We start from the raw sequence: 18407 nt of genomic DNA, 5'->3' as shown, positions 1-18407 counted from the left end.
TTTGTTGTAATCCACACAGTCAAAGGCTTTAGCATAGTCAATAAAGCAGAATGAGATGTTTTTCTGGAATTCTCTTGCTTTTTCTATGATCCAACAGATTTGATCTCTGGTTCATCTGCCTTTTCTAAATCTAGCTTGAACATCTGGAAGTTCTCAGTTCAAGTACTAGCTTGTTGAAGCCTAGCTTGAAGGATTTTGAGAATTACCTTGCTAGCATGTGAAATCAGTGCAACTGTGTGGTAGTTTGAACATTCTTTGGTGCTGCCTTTTTTGGGGCGGGAAGGAAAACTGACCTTTTCCAATCCTATGGCCACTGCTGAGTTTTCCAATTTGCTGACATACTGAGTGCAGCACTTCAGCAGCATCGTTTTTTAGGATCTTCAGTGGCTCAGCTGGAATTACGTCACCTCTAGTAGCTTTGTTCATAGTAATTCTTCCTATGGCTCACTTGACTTCACACTCCAGGATGTCTGGTTCTAGGTGAGTGATCACACCATCATGGTTATCTGGTTCATAAAGATCTTTTTTGTATAGTTCTTCTGTGTATTCTAGGAACCTCTTCTTAATATCTTATGCTTCTGTTAAGTTCACACCATTTCTGTCCTTTATTGTGCCCATCTTTGCATGAAATGCTTCCTTGGTGTCTCTTGAAGAGATCTAGTCTTCACCATTCTATTTTTTTCCTCTGTTTCTTTGCATTGCTCACTGAGGAAGGCTTTCCTATCTCTCCTTGCTATTCTTAGAACTCTAAATTCAAATGAGTATATCTTTCCTTTTCTCCTTTGCCTATAGTTTCTCTTTTCTCAGCTATTTGTAAGGCCTCCTCAGACAACAATTTCGCCTTTTTGGATTTCTTTTTCTTGGGGGTGGTCTTGATCCCTGCTTCCTGTACAATGTTACAAACCTCCATCCATAGTTCTTCAGGCACTCTGTCTCCCAGATCTAATCCCTTGAATCTATTGTCACTTCCATTGTATAATCACAAGGAATTTGACTTAGGTCATACATGAATGACTTAATGGTTTTCCCTACTTTCTTCAGTTTAAGCCTGAATTTTGCCATAAGGAGCTGATGATGTGAGCCACAGTCAGCTCCAGGCCTTTTTACTGACTGTATAGAGCTTCTCCATCTTTGGCTGTAAAAAATATAATCAGTCTGATTTTGGTATTGACTATCTGGAGATGTCCATGTATAGAGTCATCTCTTGTGTTGTTGGAAGAGGGTATTTGCTATGACCAGTGTGTTCTTTTGGCAAAACTCTGCTAGCCTTTGCCCTGTGTCATTTTGTACTCCAAGGCCAAACTTTCCTGTTACTCTAGGTATTTCTTGGCTTCCTACTTTTGCATTCCAATCCCCTATGATGAATAGGACATTTTTTTTTTTTTTTTTGGTGTTAGTTCTAGAAGGTCTTATAGGTCTTCATAGAACCACTCAGCTTCAACTTCTCTGACATTAGTGGTTGGGGCTTAGACTTGGATTACTGTGATGTTGAATGGTTTTCCTTGGAAATGAACTGAGATCATTCTGTCATTTTTGATATTGCACCTGAGTACTGTATTTCCAATTCTTTTGTTGACTATGAGGGCTACTCCATTACTTCTTTTTTTTTTCCATTTATTTTTATTAGTTGGAGGCTAATTACTTTACAACATTGTAGTGGTTTTTGTTATACATTGAAATGAATTAGCCATGGATTTACATGTATTCCCCATCCCGGTACCCCCTCCCACCTCCCTCTCTACCCGATCCCTCTGGGTCTTCCCAGTGCACCAGGCCCAAGCACTTGTCTCATGCATCCAGCCTGGGTTGGTGATCTGTTTCACCCTAGATATACATGTTTCGATGCTGTTCTCTTGAAACATCCCACCCTCACCTTCTCCCACAGAAACCACAAGTCTGTTCTATACATCTGAGTCTCTTTTTCTGTTTTACATATAGGGTTATTGTTACCATCTTTCTAAATTCCATATATATGTGTTAGTATACTGTAATGGTCTTTATCTTTCTGGCTTACTTTGCTCTGTAGAATGGGCTCCAGTTTCATCCATCTCATTAGAACTGATTCAAATGAATTCTTTTTAATGGCTGAGTAATATTCCATGGTGTATATGTACCACAGCTTCCTCATCCATTCGTCTGCTGATGGGCATCTAGGTTGCTTCCATGTCCTGGCTATTATAAACAATGCTGCGATGAACATTGGGGTGCACATGTCTCTTTCAGATCTGGTTTCCTCGGTGTGTATGCCCAGAAGTGGGATTGCTGGGTCATATGGCAGATCTATTTCCAGTTTTTTAAGAAATCTCCACACTGTTTTCCATAGCGGCTGTACTAATTTGCATTCCCACCAACAGTGTAAGAGGGTTCCCTTTTCTCCACACCCTCTCCAGCATTTATTGCTTGTAGACTTTTGGATAGCAGCCATCCTGACTGGCGTGTAATGGTACCTCATTGTGGTTTTGATTTGCATTTCTCTGATAATGAGTGGTGTTGAGCATCTTTTCATGTGTTTTTTTGCCATCTGTATGTCTTCCTTGGAGAAATGTCTGTTTAGTTCTTTGGCCCATTTTTTGATTGGGTCATTTATTTTTCTGGAGTTGAGCTGGAGGAGTTGCTTGTATATTTTTGAGATTAATCCTTTGTCTGTTGCTTCGTTTGCTATTATTTTCTCCCAATCTGAGGGCTGTCTTTTCACCTTGCTTATAGTTTCCTTTGTTGTGCAAAAGCTTTTAAGTTTCATTAGGTCCCATTTGTTTATTTTTGCTTTTGTTTCTAAAATTCTGGGATGTGGGTCATAGAGGATCCTGCTGTGATTTGTGTCGGAGAGTGTTGCCTATGTTCTCCTCTAGGAGTTTTATAGTTTCTGGTCTTACATTTAGATATTTAATCCATTTTGAGTTTATTTTTGTGTATGGTGTTAGAAAGTGTTCTAGTTTCATTCTTTTACAGGTGGTTGACCAGTTTTCCCAGCACCACTTGTTAAAGAGGTTGTCTTTTTTCCATTGTATATCCTTGCCTCCTTTGTCGAAGATAAGGTGACCATAGGTTCGTGGATTTATCTCTGGGCTTTCTATTCTGTTCCATTGATCTATATTTCTGTCTTTGTGCCAGTACCATACTGTCTTGATGACTGTGGCTTTGTAGTATAGTCTGAAGTCAGGCAGGTTGATTCCTCCAGTTCCATTCTTCTTTCTCAAGGTTACTTTGGCTATTCGAGGTTTTTTGTATTTCCGTACAAATTGTGAAATTATATGTTCTAGTTCTGTGAAAAATACCGTTGGTAGTTTGATAGGGATTGCATTGAATCTATAGATTGCTTTGGGTAGTATAGCCATTTTGACAATATTGATTCTTCCAATCCATGAACACGGTATATTTCTCTACTCCATTACTTCTAAGAGATTCTTGCCAATGGTAGTAATCTGAAATAAATTCTCCCATTCCTGTCCACTTTAGTTCACTGATACCTAAAATGCCAGTGTTCACTCTTGCCACCTCCTGTTTGACCACTTCCAATTTACCTTGATTCATGGACCTAACATTCCAGGTTCCTATGCAATATTGTTCTTTACAACTTTGGACCCTACTTTCACCACCGGATACATCCACAAATGGACATTGTTTCTGCTTTGGCTCAGCCTCTTCATTCATCCTAAAGCTATTTCTCTGCTCTTCCCCAGTAGCGTATTGGATACATACCAACCTGGGAGGCTCATCTTCCAGTTTCATATCTCTTTGCCTTTTCATACTATTCATGGAGTTCTCGAGGCAAGAATACTGAAGTGATTTGCCATTCCCATCTCAAGTAGACCATGTTTTTCAGAACTCTCCACCATGACCTGTCCATTTTGGGTGGCCCTGCACAACATGGCTCCTAGCTTCACTGAGTTATACAAGGCTGTGGTCCATGTGATCATTTTGGTTAGCTTTCTGTGGTTGTGGTTTTCTTTCTGGAGGCTGTGAGATTATCATTTACTAATTATAAAAGAATAGTCACTCTTCCTAGTAAATATGTTGAAAATGAATAGGAAAACTCTAGCTATTGAAAACATTAGCTGTTGAAATCTTATGGACTTTGATTGGAAAGATTCATTTTTCCCCAACGTCAAAGTCACCAATTTGAAGCCTGGTTTATCTGGAGCTTCCCCGGTAGCTCAGATGGTAAAGCGTCTGCCTGCCATGTGGGAGACCCAAGTTCGATCCCTGGGTTGGGAAGATCTCCTGGAGAAGGAAATGGCAACCCACTCCAGTATTCTTGCCTGGAGAATCCCGCAGTCGGAGGAGCCTGGTAGGCTACACTCCATGGGGTTGCAGAGTTGGACACGAATGACTAAGTGACTTCACTCACTTCACTTGCCTGGTTTTTGGTTAATGAACTAAAAAATCTACAACCATATGTTTTGCTGCTCTTGTACAAAACTCCTGCTTGCAGATTTGCCTGTTGTGTGAACAGAAGAGTCTCTTACAGGGTTGAAGTGGGAATGGGCTTTAGAAATCGTCCACTGATCTAAACCTCTCATCTCAGAGTAGAGACAGAGACCTGAGGTGTTGCGTGACTCTGAGATCCTGCATCAGACTCCAGGTTACCTGCCATCGATGCTGCCATTCTTTCCATTATGTGCTGAGGAAATTAATAGATTAAGGCCATAAGAACATCAGGATACAAATGTGACATGTTTTTTATTCCAGTGCTTATTCTGACATTATGTAGTGAAGTTTTATGTTTTTTTCTTTTCGAGTTGTAAGTAACAATGCTTTGGGTCAAAGCATTTGGGAAACTGTCAGTGGTGATCCCCACACCCTTTCTGGGGTTGTTATTGATAGCATGGTGGTACATAATGCAAAATCCAAGTATTTGAGACCCTCACGGACCTTCTACTTGGTACTGTAGCCTACCAGGCTCCTCTGTCCATGGGATTTTCCAGGCAAGAGTACTGGAGTGGGTTGCCATTTCCCTCTCCAGGGGATCTTCCCGACCCAGGGATCGAACCCAGGTCTCCAGCATTACAGACAGACGCTTTACCATCTGAGCCACCGGGGAAGCCCAGAGCCTACATTACATTTTCTTATCTCTAACATCATGATATTCCAGATTTTAATGGATTTTTAATAATGATGAAAGGTGACCAAATTCATCGTTTATTCACTGAATTTATTCACTATAAATTATATTGTTAATAGGCTGATTTCGTCCCTCAAGCCTTTCAGTTAACACTTTTCATGAATATTGAAAAAGCATCTTTTAAGCTTTAAGCTACATTATGCAAAACTATACCAATCTGATTTTATACCTGTTTAGATATAACTTGCAATTACATGATTGTGAAGAACACAGATAAGACTCTTCCCTGCCTTTTGTCTTCAGAGTTTTATTTCTCTCTTTTCCAGAAACAGAGAGGAAGCCAACTTGTCTAAAATGCAAAACAGCTATTCCTCCACAAGCCCATTAATGTTTGTACACTATTATTTGTCTCATTAGCCAAGATTTCATACAAATAATAGTCTCAGTTATTGTTATTTTGCATTGCTGTATTTCTCAATAGCTCCTCTCTACTCTCAAGTTAATACAACAGTCTAGTTTCACAGATTCAAATATAAACTAAGATGCAGATATTTAAAATTTAAAAATATCTCCACAATCAAAACTTATGCTGTTAACATCAGTTAGGTAAGAGAGATGATAACTTTTCTTTTGAAAAAGAAATCTTTTTAAACATTATATTTACAAGAACTGTCTTAGATATTCATTAATTATTCAACCAGTGTTGATTGAACATGTATTCTCTGTGAGGCAATGATCAAATTGAAAATTAGTAAATCAATACTAATATCCTCCTCATTACACAAATATTTACCAGCTTCTACTATGAGCCAAGTATTGCACTGGATGCTGAGGTTGTGCCTGACATGAAGCCTGACCCATAAGCACTTCATAGAGCTTACATACTGGGGAAGAAGACAGATCAGCAAACACACACAGTTAGAGGAGCCGTTCATTGTCTGAATCTAACATGTCCCAGAAAATCCAGCTGGATAGCCAGAATTCAGAGAATAGGAGTCTATATTCCATCATAGCTTTTCTTCTTACAACTTTTAAGTTAGCACCTTTAGACCACCTTTACCCTGTTCATCCAACCCCTACTCCCTGTTATATTATGTATTTGGTAAATGTAATAACGCATTCTCAGCATGTCCCCAAATCCCTCTGGTTCACACCACTAAGATACACTTAAGCACCAACATAGCCATCATTAGGCACCTCAGCAAAAGGATTTAAAACATCATTGACCTGGTTATTGAACACCTAATGAAGTCCAGGTGAGAGATGGTGGTTACCTGGCCTGATGGTGGCACTGGAGAGAAGGGGAAGGATGGAAGATGTATCTGGGCTTGTCCCTGCCCTACAACAGCCCACAGCCCAGTGTCACAAGATAGAGTGTGATGTATTGAAAATGCATGGGCCATGTAGACATCATCTGATTCACGTGAAATGTCTCTCTTTAGTCCACAGGTGGAAGATAGTGAGGGGACCATTCAGTTTGATGGAGAAGGCTATGCATTGGTCAGTCGCCCCATTCGCTGGTACCCCAACATCTCCACTGTCCTGTTCAAGTTCAGGACATTTTCTTCAAGTGCTCTCCTGATGTACCTTGCCACACGAGACCTGGTAAAGATTTGCACAGTTGATCTTTCACAACTGAAGTTATGATTTGCTTCTTTTTTTGTAGGGTTCCAATGCAGTTATCAGTTATTGTTGAATTATCGTTATTGTTCAGAGGAGTCTGGGATGAGTGTGCATAGCAAAGGGTGGTGCATAGTATTTATGTATTCCCATCAATAACTTTAATTACATATATAATTTAATTATCATTTATTTTCAGAATAACTGCCTTATAATTCTTTAAAAGAAACACCCAGTAAAGATTCTCTCTATAAGGAAACTTGCAGCAGAAAAACACCCTTCCTTAGCCTTCTTCTAAACACCTTAGTGAGAAGGTAGTTCTAAATATCCTTATTATTTTTTCCAGGTCAGTGTTTCCTAGTAACTTCTTTCTGGGAACATCCTGTTTAGTTTGCTTAGTACATTTTCAAAGGAACCTACTTTCTACTCCTGTCATAAAAGGATACGTCCTAGTAATTCAGCTTTGACCATTTGCACCATAACATCACACCCACAAACATTCATAAAATACTGATACTGATTCTATTTCCAAAAATGGATTTCACTTACAGATCAACACATTCAGTAATTTAACCATAAAGGCCTATTACAAATCCCACAAAGGGAATACCCATATATTTCTCTGTGTGTCTAATCACTGGTGTATTTTTCCTCTATTCATAGAGGGATTTCATGAGTGTGGAGCTGACTGATGGGCACATAAAAGTCAGCTATGATCTGGGTTCAGGAGTGGCTTCCGTGGTCAGCAACCAAAACCACAATGATGGGAAATGGAAATCATTCACCTTGTCAAGAATTCAAAAACAAGGTGAGCTTTTATAGTAATAATGCACTCTGAGCCTTAATCATGCTATCTAAAGCTCCCACGTACCTAATCATGAAGAAGACCCTGTCTGTCATTTTAGGTACTCACAAATTCTGTGAAAAATTGATACAGTCATTTCTTTGGCTTAGATTACAGGTGGTTTGGGTTAGACATGACTGATTGAAGAGCCAAATGGTACTCTGTCATTTTCTTTTGAAAGTGAGACCTTAATTTGAAAGCATAAAACTCTTACAACTTGTAAAATTATATCCTGTAGTAGATTTGAAAAGCTTGCATGCTTTCCTTTTCTTCCCATTTTGCCGAGACGTTTCCTGTAGCATGGCCCACAGGTAGAATTCGTACAGGCAACAGAGCACAGCTGCCAATTCTTAGCTTTTTGAAAGTGCCAAAAATGTGTATGTGGGCAAGCTAATAATTGATTAATAATAATGTAACATTTTTATGGTTCTGGGACGTCTTCAAAACACTTCCCAAACATTACTTCATTTGCTCGTGTATTTTGTTCTGGTTTAGCAAAAAGAAAATGTAGACTGAAGCTTATATGTGGTCCCAAACATTTATACATAAAATCTTACAACCAAGACAGAAATCCAAGACTATTAGGTGTCAGTGCGCTGTTATTATCTTAGTATAATCCCCCTAATTCTGGGCACTATGGCCTTGCTTGTATCTACAAATGAAACTTTGATTCTTCTGTTTATATAATTAGACTTAATTCATTTTGAATATGCCAGTGTGACATTTCACAAAAACTTAGATATAACCTTGCACCATCTTTCGTTCCTATGTTTAACACGTATCTGCCAAACACCTAGTAAGTACTGTGCTGTGCTTTCAGGTGTTTGCAGATACTGCTACAGTCATGTCATGGACTGTAGCCTGTCAGGCTGCTCTGTCCACAAGGATTCTCCAGGCAAGAATATTGAGGTGGATAGCCATTCCCTTCTCCAGGGGATCTTCCCAACCCAGGTCTCCCTCATTGCAGGCAGATTCTTTACCAGCTGAGCTACTAGGGAAGCCCAAGCATATTGGAGTGGGTAGCCTATCCCTTCTCCAGGGGAACTTCCCAACCCAGGAATCAAACCAGTCTCCTGTATTGCAGGGGGGATTCTTTACCAGCTGAGCTACTAGGGAAGCCCAGTAAATATTAAAGAAACAAAGTTGAAGTGAAGTCGCTCAGTCGTGTCCTACTCTTTGCGACCCCATGAACTGCAGCCTACCGGGACCCTCTGTCCATGGGATTTTCCAGGCAAGAGTACTGGAGTGGGATGCCATTATTAGGCAAGAACAAAGTGAAGTCTGTGATGAGCCCGTGTCTTTAAGGAACTTGCCGTCTAAAGGGGAAGACAGACAAATCAATCAGCCATTAGAGAGTAAAACTAATTACCATATGGAGACAGGTACAGCAGGCTAGAAATCTCAGAAGAGAGAAACACTCAAGTCAGATCCAGAGCTCAGCCCTCAGGGGAGTGCCCGATGCACAGCCAGGAGCTGAGGAGTTCTGTGGGTGAAAAACTCCTTTGGACAATTTAGAAAACTGAACGTTGTGTGAAGGCCTGGAGGTCTCGGGGAGCATAATATTAATACGACATCATACATCATTCTCTAACTCCTTTTCCTTGGAATAGGAGACCCTGGAAAAACTCCTCAGTTTGGACAAGAACTGGTTTTGCATTTGAATGACTAATTGGAATAGCTGTCTGTATACATTTTCCCAAGCAAGAGAGGCACAAGGCACATCTACAGACTCTGGACAGGAGCTCAGAAAAATGTTTGACTCTAATCTGGCGTTCCTGCAACTTCTCTGATCACCAAAATCCTTCCATACCGTATCAGCATTTGGCTGAACACACTTTGGGAAATGCTTTGGGAACTATAAGTGAGTCTATAGGCTAAGAGGATGAATGGTAGCAGAGAATGATCAGATAAGGCTGAGATAACAAAGCCAGTTTATAAAAGGCCTTATGAGCTAAACTGGGCTTCTCAAGTGGCGCTTGTGGTAAAGAACCTGCCTGCAAATGCAGGAGACATTAAGACATGTGGGTTCCATCACTGGGTCAGGAAGATCCCCTGGAGGAGGGCATGGCAATTCACTCTAGTGTTCTTTTTTTTTATTTTTGTATTGAAGGATAATTGCTTTACAGAATTTTGTTGTTTTCTGTCAAATCTCAACATGAATCAGCCATAAGTATACATATATCCCCTCCCTTTTGAACCTCCCTCCCATCTCCCTCCCCATCCCACCCCTCTAGGTAGATGCAGAGCCCCTGTTTGAGTTTCCTGAGCCACACAGCAAATTCCCATTGGCTATCTATTTTACACATGGTGATGTAAGTTTCCATGTTACTCTTTCCATACATCTCACCCTCTCCTCCCCTCTCCCCATGTCCCTAAGTCTATTCTCTATGTCTGTTTCTCCACTGCTGCCCTGTAAATAAATTCTTCAGTACCATTCTTCTAAATTCTGTATGTGTATGTTAGAATACGATATTTCTCTTTCTCTTTCTGACTCACTTCACTCTGTATAATAGGTTCTAGGTTCATCCACCTCATCAAAACGGACTCAAATGCATTCCCTTTTATGGCTGAGTATTCCATTGTGTATATGTACCACAATTTCTTTATCCATTCATCTGTCGATGGACATCTAGGTTGCCTTCGTGTTCTAGCTATTGTAAATAGTGATGCAGTGAACAATGAGATACATGTGTCTTCTTCAATTTTGGTTTCCTCAGGGTATATGCCTAGGAGTGGGATTGCTGGGTCATACGGTGATTTTATTCTTAGTTTTTTAAGGAATCTCCATACCCTCTTCCATAGTAGCTGTATCAGTTTACATTCCTACCAACAGTGCAAGAGCATTCCCTTTTCTCCACATCCTCTCCAGCATTTATTGTTTGTAGACTTTTTCATGATGACCACAGTGGCTGACTTTATTTTTGGGGGGCTCCAAAATCACTGCAGATGGTGATTGCAGCCATGAAATTAAAAGACGCTTACTCCTTGGAAGGAAAGTTATGATCACCCTAGACAGCATATTAAAAAGCAGAGACATTACTTTGTCAACAAAGGTCCGTCTAGTCAAGGCTATGGTTTTTCAAGTAGTCATGTATGGATGTGAGAGTTGGACTATAAAGAAAGCTGAGCACTGAAGAATTGATGCTTTTGAACTGTGGTGTTGGAGAAGACTCATGAGAGTCCCTTGGACTGCAAGGAGATCCAACCAGTCCATCCTAAAGGAGACCAGTCCTGGATGTTCTTTGGAAGGACTGATGTTGAAGCTGAAACTCCAATACTTCGGCCACCTGATGCAAAGAGCTGACTCATTGGAAAAGACCCTGATGCTGGGAAAGACTGAGGACAGAAGGAGAAGGGGATGACAGAGGGTGAGATGGTTGGATGGCATCACCGACTCAGTGGACATGGGTTTGGGTGGACTCCGGAAGTTGGTGATGGACAGGGAGGCCTGACATGCTGTGGTTCATGGGGTCGCAAAGAGCTGGACATGACTGAGTGACTGAACTGAACTGATTCTGACTGGTGTGAGGTGATATCTCATTGTAGTTTTGATTTGCATTTTTCTAATAATGAGTGATGTTGAGCATCTTTTCATGAGTTTGTTAGCCATCTGTCTGTCTTCTTTGGAGAAATGTCTATTCAGGTCTTTTCCCCACTTTTTGATTAGGTTATTTGTTTTTCTGGTATTGAGTGGTATGAGCTGCTTGTATATTTTGGAAATGGATCCTTTGTCAGTTGTTTCACTTGCTATTATTTTCTCCCATTCTGAGGGTTGTCTTTTCATCTTGCTTATAGTTTCCTTTGCTGTGCAAAGCTGTTAAGTTTAATCAGTTCCCACTTGTTTACTTTTGTTTTTAGTTCCATTACTCTAGGATGTGGGTCATAGAGGATCTTGCTTCGGTTTGTGTCACAGAGTGTTCTGCCTGTGTTTTCCTCTAAGAGTTTTATAGTTTCTGGTCTTACATTTAGATCTTTAATCCATTTTGAGTTTATCTTTGTGTGTGGTGTTAGTAACTGTTCTAATTGCTTTCTTTTCATGTAGCTGTTCAGTTTTCTCAGAACTTTATTGAAGAAGTTGTATATTCTTGTCTCCTTTGTCAAAAATAAGGTATCCATAGGTGCTTGGGTTTATTTCTGGACTTTCTATCTTGTTCCACTGGCCTATATTTCTGTTTTTGTGCCAGTACCAAACTGTCTTGATGACCATAGCTTTATAGTATAATCTGAAGTCAGGAAAGTTGATGCCTCCAGCTCCATTCTTCTTTCTCAAGACTGCTTTGGCTATTCAGGGTCTCATGTGTTTCCACATGAATTGTGAAATTTTTTGTTCTAACTCTGAGAAAAATGCCATTGGTAATTTGATAGGGGTCACATTGAATCTGCACATTGCGTTTGGTAGTATAGTCATTTTCACAATAATGATTCTTCCTACCCAGGAACATGGACTATCTCTCCATCTATTTATGTCATCTTTGATTTCTTTCATTAGTATCTTATAATTTTCTGTTTACAATTCTTTTGTCTTCTTCTTAGGTAAGTTTATTCCTATATATTTAATTCTTTTTGTTGCAGTGGTGAATGGTATTGATTCCTTAATATCTCTTTCTGATTTTTCATTGTTAGTATATGGAAATGCAAGTGATATTTGTGTATTGTTATTGTATCCTGGAACTTTGCTAAATTCACTGATTAGCTCTAGTAATTTTCTGGTACTATCTTTAAGGTTTTCTATGTAGAGTATCATGTCATCTGCAAACAGTGAGAGCTTTATTTCTTTTCTGATCTGGATTCTTTTACTTCTTTTTCTTCTTTGATTGCTGTAGCTAGGCCTTCCAAAACTATGTTGAATAATAGTAGAGAAAGTGGACACCCTTGTCTTGTTCCTGATCTTAGGGGGAATGCTATCAGTTTTCACCATTGAGAATAATGTTTGCTGTAGGCTTATCATATATGGCCTTTACTGTGTTGAGGTAGGTTCCTTCTATGCCCATGTTTTGAAGAGTTTTAATCATAAATGGGTGCTGAATTTTGTCAAAGGCTTTTTCTGCATCTATTGAGATGACCATATGATTATTATCTTTCAATTTGTTAATATGGTGTATCACATTGATTGATTTGTGTGTATTGAAGAATCCTTGCATTCCTGGAATAAACCCAACTTGATCATGGTGTATGAGCTTTTTGATGTGTTGCTGAATTCTGTTTGCTAAAATTTTGTTGAGGATTTTTGCATCTATGTTCTTCAGTGATATTGGCCTCTAGTTTTCTTTTTTTGTGTTCTCTTTGCCTGGTTTTGGTATCAAGGTGATGGTGGCCTTGTAGAATGAGTTTGGAAGTGTTCCTTCCTCTGCAGTTTTTTTAGGCATTAGCTCTTTTCTAAATGTTTGATAGAATTCTCCTATGAAGCCATCTGGTCCTGGGGTTATGTTTTTTGGGAGATTTTTGATCACAGCTTCAATTTCACGGCTTGTAATTGGGTTGTTCATAATTTCTATTTCTCCCTGATTCAGTCTTGAAAGATTGAACTTTCCTAAGAATCTGTCCATTTCCTCCAGGTTATCCGTTTTATTGCCAGATAGTTGTTCATAATAGTCTCATAATCCTTTGCATTTCTGCAGTGTCTGTTGTAACCTCTGCTTTTTCATTTCTAATTCTGTTGATTTGATTCTTCTCTCTTTTTTTCTTGATGAGTCTGGCTAAAGGGTTGTCAATTTGTTTATCTTCTCAAGGAAACAGCTTTTAGTTTTATTGATCTTTACTATTGTTTCCTTAATTTCTTTTTCATTTATTTCTGCTCATATCTTTATGATTTCTTTCCTTCTAGTAATTTTGGGGTGTTTTTGTTCTTCTTTTTCCCGTTGTTTTAGGTGTGAAGTTAGATTGTCTATATGATGTTTTTCTTGTTTCATGAGGTAGGATTGTATTGCTATAAACTTCCCTCTTAGAACTGCTTTTGCTGTGTTCCATAGGTTTTGAGATGTCATGTTTTCATTGTCATTTATTTCTAGAAGTTTTTTGATTTCACTTTTGATTTCTTCAGTAACCTGTTGGTTATTTAGAAATGTGTTGTTTAATCTCCATGTATTTGTGTTTCTTACAGTTGTTTTCTTGTAATTGATATCCAGTCTCATAGTGTTGTAGTTGGAGAATATGCTTGATACGATTTCAATTTTCTTAAATTTACTGGGGTTTGATATGTGACCCAAGATGTGGTCTATCCTGGAGAATGTTCCCTGTGTACTTGAGAAGAAGGTGTGTTCTTCTGCATTTGAATGGAATGTCCTGAAGATATCAATGAGATCCATCTCATCTAATGTATCATTTTAAGACTTCTGTTTCCTCATTAATTTTCTGTTTTGCTGATATGTCCATTGGTGTGAGTGGGGTGTTAAAGTCTCCAACCATTGTTGTGTTACTATTAGTTTCTCCTTTTATGTCTGTTAGTGTTTGTCTTATGTATTGAGCTGCTCCTATGTTGGGTGCATAGATATTTACAGTTGTTATGTCTTCCTCTTGGACTGATCCCTTGATCATTATGTAGTGTCCTTCCTTATCTCTTGTGATTACAAGAGATATTTTATTTTATCTTAAGCTCTATTTTGTCTGATACGAGGACTGCTACTCCAGCTTTCTTTTGCTTCCCATTTGCATGGAATAGATTTTTCCATCCTCTCACTTTCAGTCCATATGCGTCTTTAGGTCTGAATTGGGTTTCTTGTAGACAGCATATATATGGGTCTTGTTTCTGTATCCATTCAGTCAGTCTGTGTCTTTAGGTTGGAGCATTTAATCTATTTACACATGAAATAATTATTGATATATATGTTTCTACTGCCATTTTCTTTACTGTTTTGGGTTGATTTTGTAGATCTTTTTTCTTCTCTTGTATGTCTTGACTATATAAGTCTGTTTAATATTTGTTGTAAAGCTGATTTGGTGGTACTGAATTCTCTTGACTTTTGCTTTTCTGAATAACTTTTTATTTATCCATCAATTTTGAATGAGATCCTTGCTGGATACTATAATATTGGTTGTAGATTTTTCGCTTTCAGTACTTTAAATATATCCTGCCATTCACTTCTTGCCTGCAGAGTTTCTGCTGAAAGATCAGCTGTTCAGCATATAGGGTTTCCCTTGTATGTTACTTGTTGCTTCTCCCTTGCTGCTTTTAATATTCTTTCTTTGTGTTTAGTCTTTGTTAGTTTGATTAGTATGTGTCTTGGTGTGTTTCTCCTTAGGTTTATCCTGTATGGGACTCTTTGTGCCTCTTTGACTTGATTGACTATTTCCTTTTCCATGTTGGGGAAATTTTCAACTATAATATCTTCAAACATTTTCTCATACAGTTTCTTTTTCTCTTCTTCTTCTGGGACCCCTATAATTCAAATGTTGGTGCATTTGATATAGTCCCAGAGGTCTCTGAGACTACCCTCAGTTCTTTTCCTTCTTTTTACTTTATTCTGCTCATCAAAAGTTATTTCCACCATTTTATCTTTCAGCTCACTGATTCATTCTTCTGCTTCAGATATTCTGCTATTGATTCCTTCTAGACTATTTTTAATTTCAGTAATTGTGTTGTTTGTCTCTGTATGTTCATTCTTTAATTCTTCTAGGTGTTTGTTAATTGATTCTTGCATTTTCTCAATTTTGTTTTCAAAGTTTTTGATCATCTTTACTATTATTATTCTGAATTCTTTTTCAGGTAGTTTGCCTATTTCCTCTTCATTTACTTGGACTTCTGTGTTTCTAGTTTGTTCCTTCATTGGTGTAGTATTCCTCTGCCTTTTCATTACTTTTTTTTTAACTTATTGTGTTTGAGGTCTCCTTTTCCCAGACTTCAAGGTTGAATTCTTTCTTCCTTTTGGTTTCTGCCCTCCTAAGTTTGGTCCACTGGTTTGTGCAAGCTTTGTATAGGGTGAGATTTGTGCTGAGGTTTTGTTTGTCTGTTTTTCCTCTGGTGGGCAGGGCTGAGTGAGGTGGTGATCCTGTCTGCTGATGATTGGATTTGTATTTTTGTTTTGTTTGTTGTTTAGATGAGGCGTCCTTCACGGGGTGCTGCTGGTGGTTGGGTGATGCCAGGTCTTGTATTCAAGTGGTTTCCTTTGTGTGAGTTCTCACAATTTGATACTCCATAGGCTTCATTCTCCGGTAGTCTAGGGTCTTGGAGCCAGGGCTCCCACTCCAAAGGCTCCGGGCTGATCTCAAGTTTTGCATGTTTCAATATATTCTTTTCCCCTGGCCAGGTACTCTTGTCCACTCTCAGCTGGTGTTGTTCATGCACTTTTGTGTCTGAAGGTGTATTCCTGGCATATCCTTGGAGAGAGATGTACTCCATGTCCATCTACCCCTCTGCCATCTTGTTTTCTCCACTCTAGTATTCTTGCTGGGGAGTTCCATGGACAGACAGCTGGCATATTATGGCCCATAGGGTCGCAAAGAGTAGGACATGACTGAGGTGAGCTGGCACTGGCCTGAGCTGAACTATAGTAATTCTCCTGCGTACAAACAAGTTCTCTTCCAAGTGCACACTTGTAAGTCCAGTTTGTTTGTAAGTCCAAAAAAGTTAGCCTAGATACCCAGCCAACACAACTGGCTATGTAGTGTTGTACTGTAATTAGTTTATGTTACTTTTCACACAAATAGTACATAAAAAACACACACAAAAAAATAAAATATTTTTAACCTTACAGTACAGAACCTTGAAAAGTACAGTGGTACAGTACAACCGCGGGCATACAGGGGCTGGCATCAAGTGAACAGGCACGAAAATTTACTGACTGGAGGGGAAAGAGGTGGGAGATGGTAGAGCTGAAGTGTTGTCAACAATTGGAGACAGAGGAGAGGGCCAGCTGCAATTTCATTCACACCTGACGCTGATGGCACATGTTCAGAGCTTGAAATAAAGATATTGTACTACTGTACTCTATACAGTACTGTGCAGTAAAGTAACACAAGACCGCAACTACGTGTAGTGGATGCACACACATGACAGTGTACTCTATACACATGAATTAGCTTACGTGATTGGACACACAAACACACGTTTGCATCTTAAAGGTTTGTATGTAGGGGACTTACTGTAAGGACTTTCAACTCTTCCTGAAAGCTATAGGGAAAGAACTACTAAGAGTTTTAATCAAGAGTGTGATACTGCCAGATTTGTGTTTTAGTGAAGTTTCTTTAGCAGCAACTTGGAGGGTAGATTGATGACAAGTTCAGATCCTATTGCAATCTGCAAGAAACCAGTGGAAGAGCAAGGAGAAGGAAACTATAAGAAAGAGTAGGAAAAAACTGAGTTGAAAGATATTAAGCATTTTTAAATTGAGTTTTATGAACTACTCAATGTGAAGAGTAAGTTTTTTTTTTAAATAATTCCTTTATTTTTCTTAAAATAACAAAAACATATATCAGTGCCATTTACCAAGCAATTGGATGCAAGAAGAAACATAGTTTTTAGAAAAGAAGCTGAGCTTTATTTTAGACATGTTGTATTAAACTCTTAGTATCTTTAGCAACCTAAGGAAGCCATGTAATTGACAGGCAATTCATTATGCGCATCTGAGGATTAACAGAGTTCTAGGGGAGAGATGGATGGCTGCAAAGCATTATGTTTTAAATAGTTGTAGCTTAATAGAGATGAGAAAAACCAGTCATATCTAGAATAAGATTATCCAAAGCCCTGGAGCAAACAGCAATATTGAAGCAGTATAGTAAAGGAAGACCCCACAAAGGGAGCTATAAGGAAATAATCAGAGAGAGGAGAAATAAGAAAAGTAAATTTTCAGAAGATTAAACTGGAGGCAGAGTGACCAATTAAGAACAATAATAGTTCAGACAGGAGATAAATGATGGCTTGAAATAAGAGTTGCAGTGGGATTTGACAGCAGAGAAGTGCAAAATGAATCCACAATGTGATACCATTATACGGTTACTAGAATGTCTATAATTAAAAAGACTGAACATACCCAGGGCTGGCAAGGATGTCAAGCAAGTGGAATTCTTATGCACTGCTGACAAGGATATAAAAATGGTACAGCCACATTGGAAAACAGGTTGGCAGTTTCTTAAAAGGTTTAATATAGACATGTCATATGAAGCAACCATTCCACTCCTAAATATTCACCCAAGATTTGTGAAAGTATATATCCATAGAGAGACTTGGACCAGAAAATGTATAGCACCTTTATTTGTGATACTCAAAAAAACAAAAAACAGTGCAAACATTCATCAGCAGTTGAATGGATATACAAGTTGTTGTATATCTATACAATGAAATATTGTTTAGTGGTAAAAGAAAATAATGAACTATTAATATGCACACAAAATAGATTAATAGCGAAATAATTTTTCTGAATAAAAGAAGTCAGACAAAAAAGTACATTTATGTAAAAATTACATAGAAAATACAGACTAACATATAGTTACAGTAAGCAGCTAGAGGATATTTGTGGATAGGGTTTCATAGGGAGGGACAGTGGAAGGAAGGATGACAAAGAGTCTTAAGGAAACTATTGGAGTGATTGACATGCTCAAGTTTTTTACTGTGATCATTTCATGCATGTATAGAGATCTCAAAACTTGTCAAATTGTACATTTTAAACATGGACAAGTTATACCGTGTCAGTTTGACGTTGATAAAAGTGTTTTTAAAACAGGGCAGAGTGCGTTCCCTGGGGGCCTGATAGTTAGGCTTCCAGACTTCTGCTGCTCAGGGAGCTGAGTTCCTGAAGGCATGTCTGCTCAACCACTCAAGCCTGTTGACTCTTTGCCGCCCCAGACTATAGCCTGCAGGCTCCTCTGTCCTTGGGATTTTCTAGGCAAGAATGGTAGAGTGGGTTTCCATTTCCTTCCCCAGGGCATCTCCCTGACCCAGGGATCGAA

The 18407-nt window shown here is 38.8% G+C and overlaps 1 protein-coding gene across 2 annotated transcripts in view; it reads left to right on the top strand.

Moving 5' to 3' along the window:
- LAMA2 (laminin subunit alpha 2) overlaps positions 1-18407 on the top strand; it is a 677031-nt gene that overhangs the window by 609032 nt on the left and 49592 nt on the right. For both annotated transcript variants that reach the window (XM_070461486.1, XM_070461485.1), the window contains exons 49-50: positions 6505-6667; positions 7346-7490. In XM_070461486.1, the coding sequence (XP_070317587.1) occupies positions 6505-6667; positions 7346-7490 (308 nt within the window). The remainder of the gene's footprint in view (positions 1-6504; positions 6668-7345; positions 7491-18407) is intronic.

This window comes from Odocoileus virginianus, chromosome 34 (assembly GCF_023699985.2).
Source record: "Odocoileus virginianus isolate 20LAN1187 ecotype Illinois chromosome 34, Ovbor_1.2, whole genome shotgun sequence".
Classification (NCBI taxonomy): Eukaryota; Metazoa; Chordata; class Mammalia; order Artiodactyla; family Cervidae; genus Odocoileus; species Odocoileus virginianus.
This window is presented reverse-complemented; position numbering and strand designations above follow the sequence as displayed.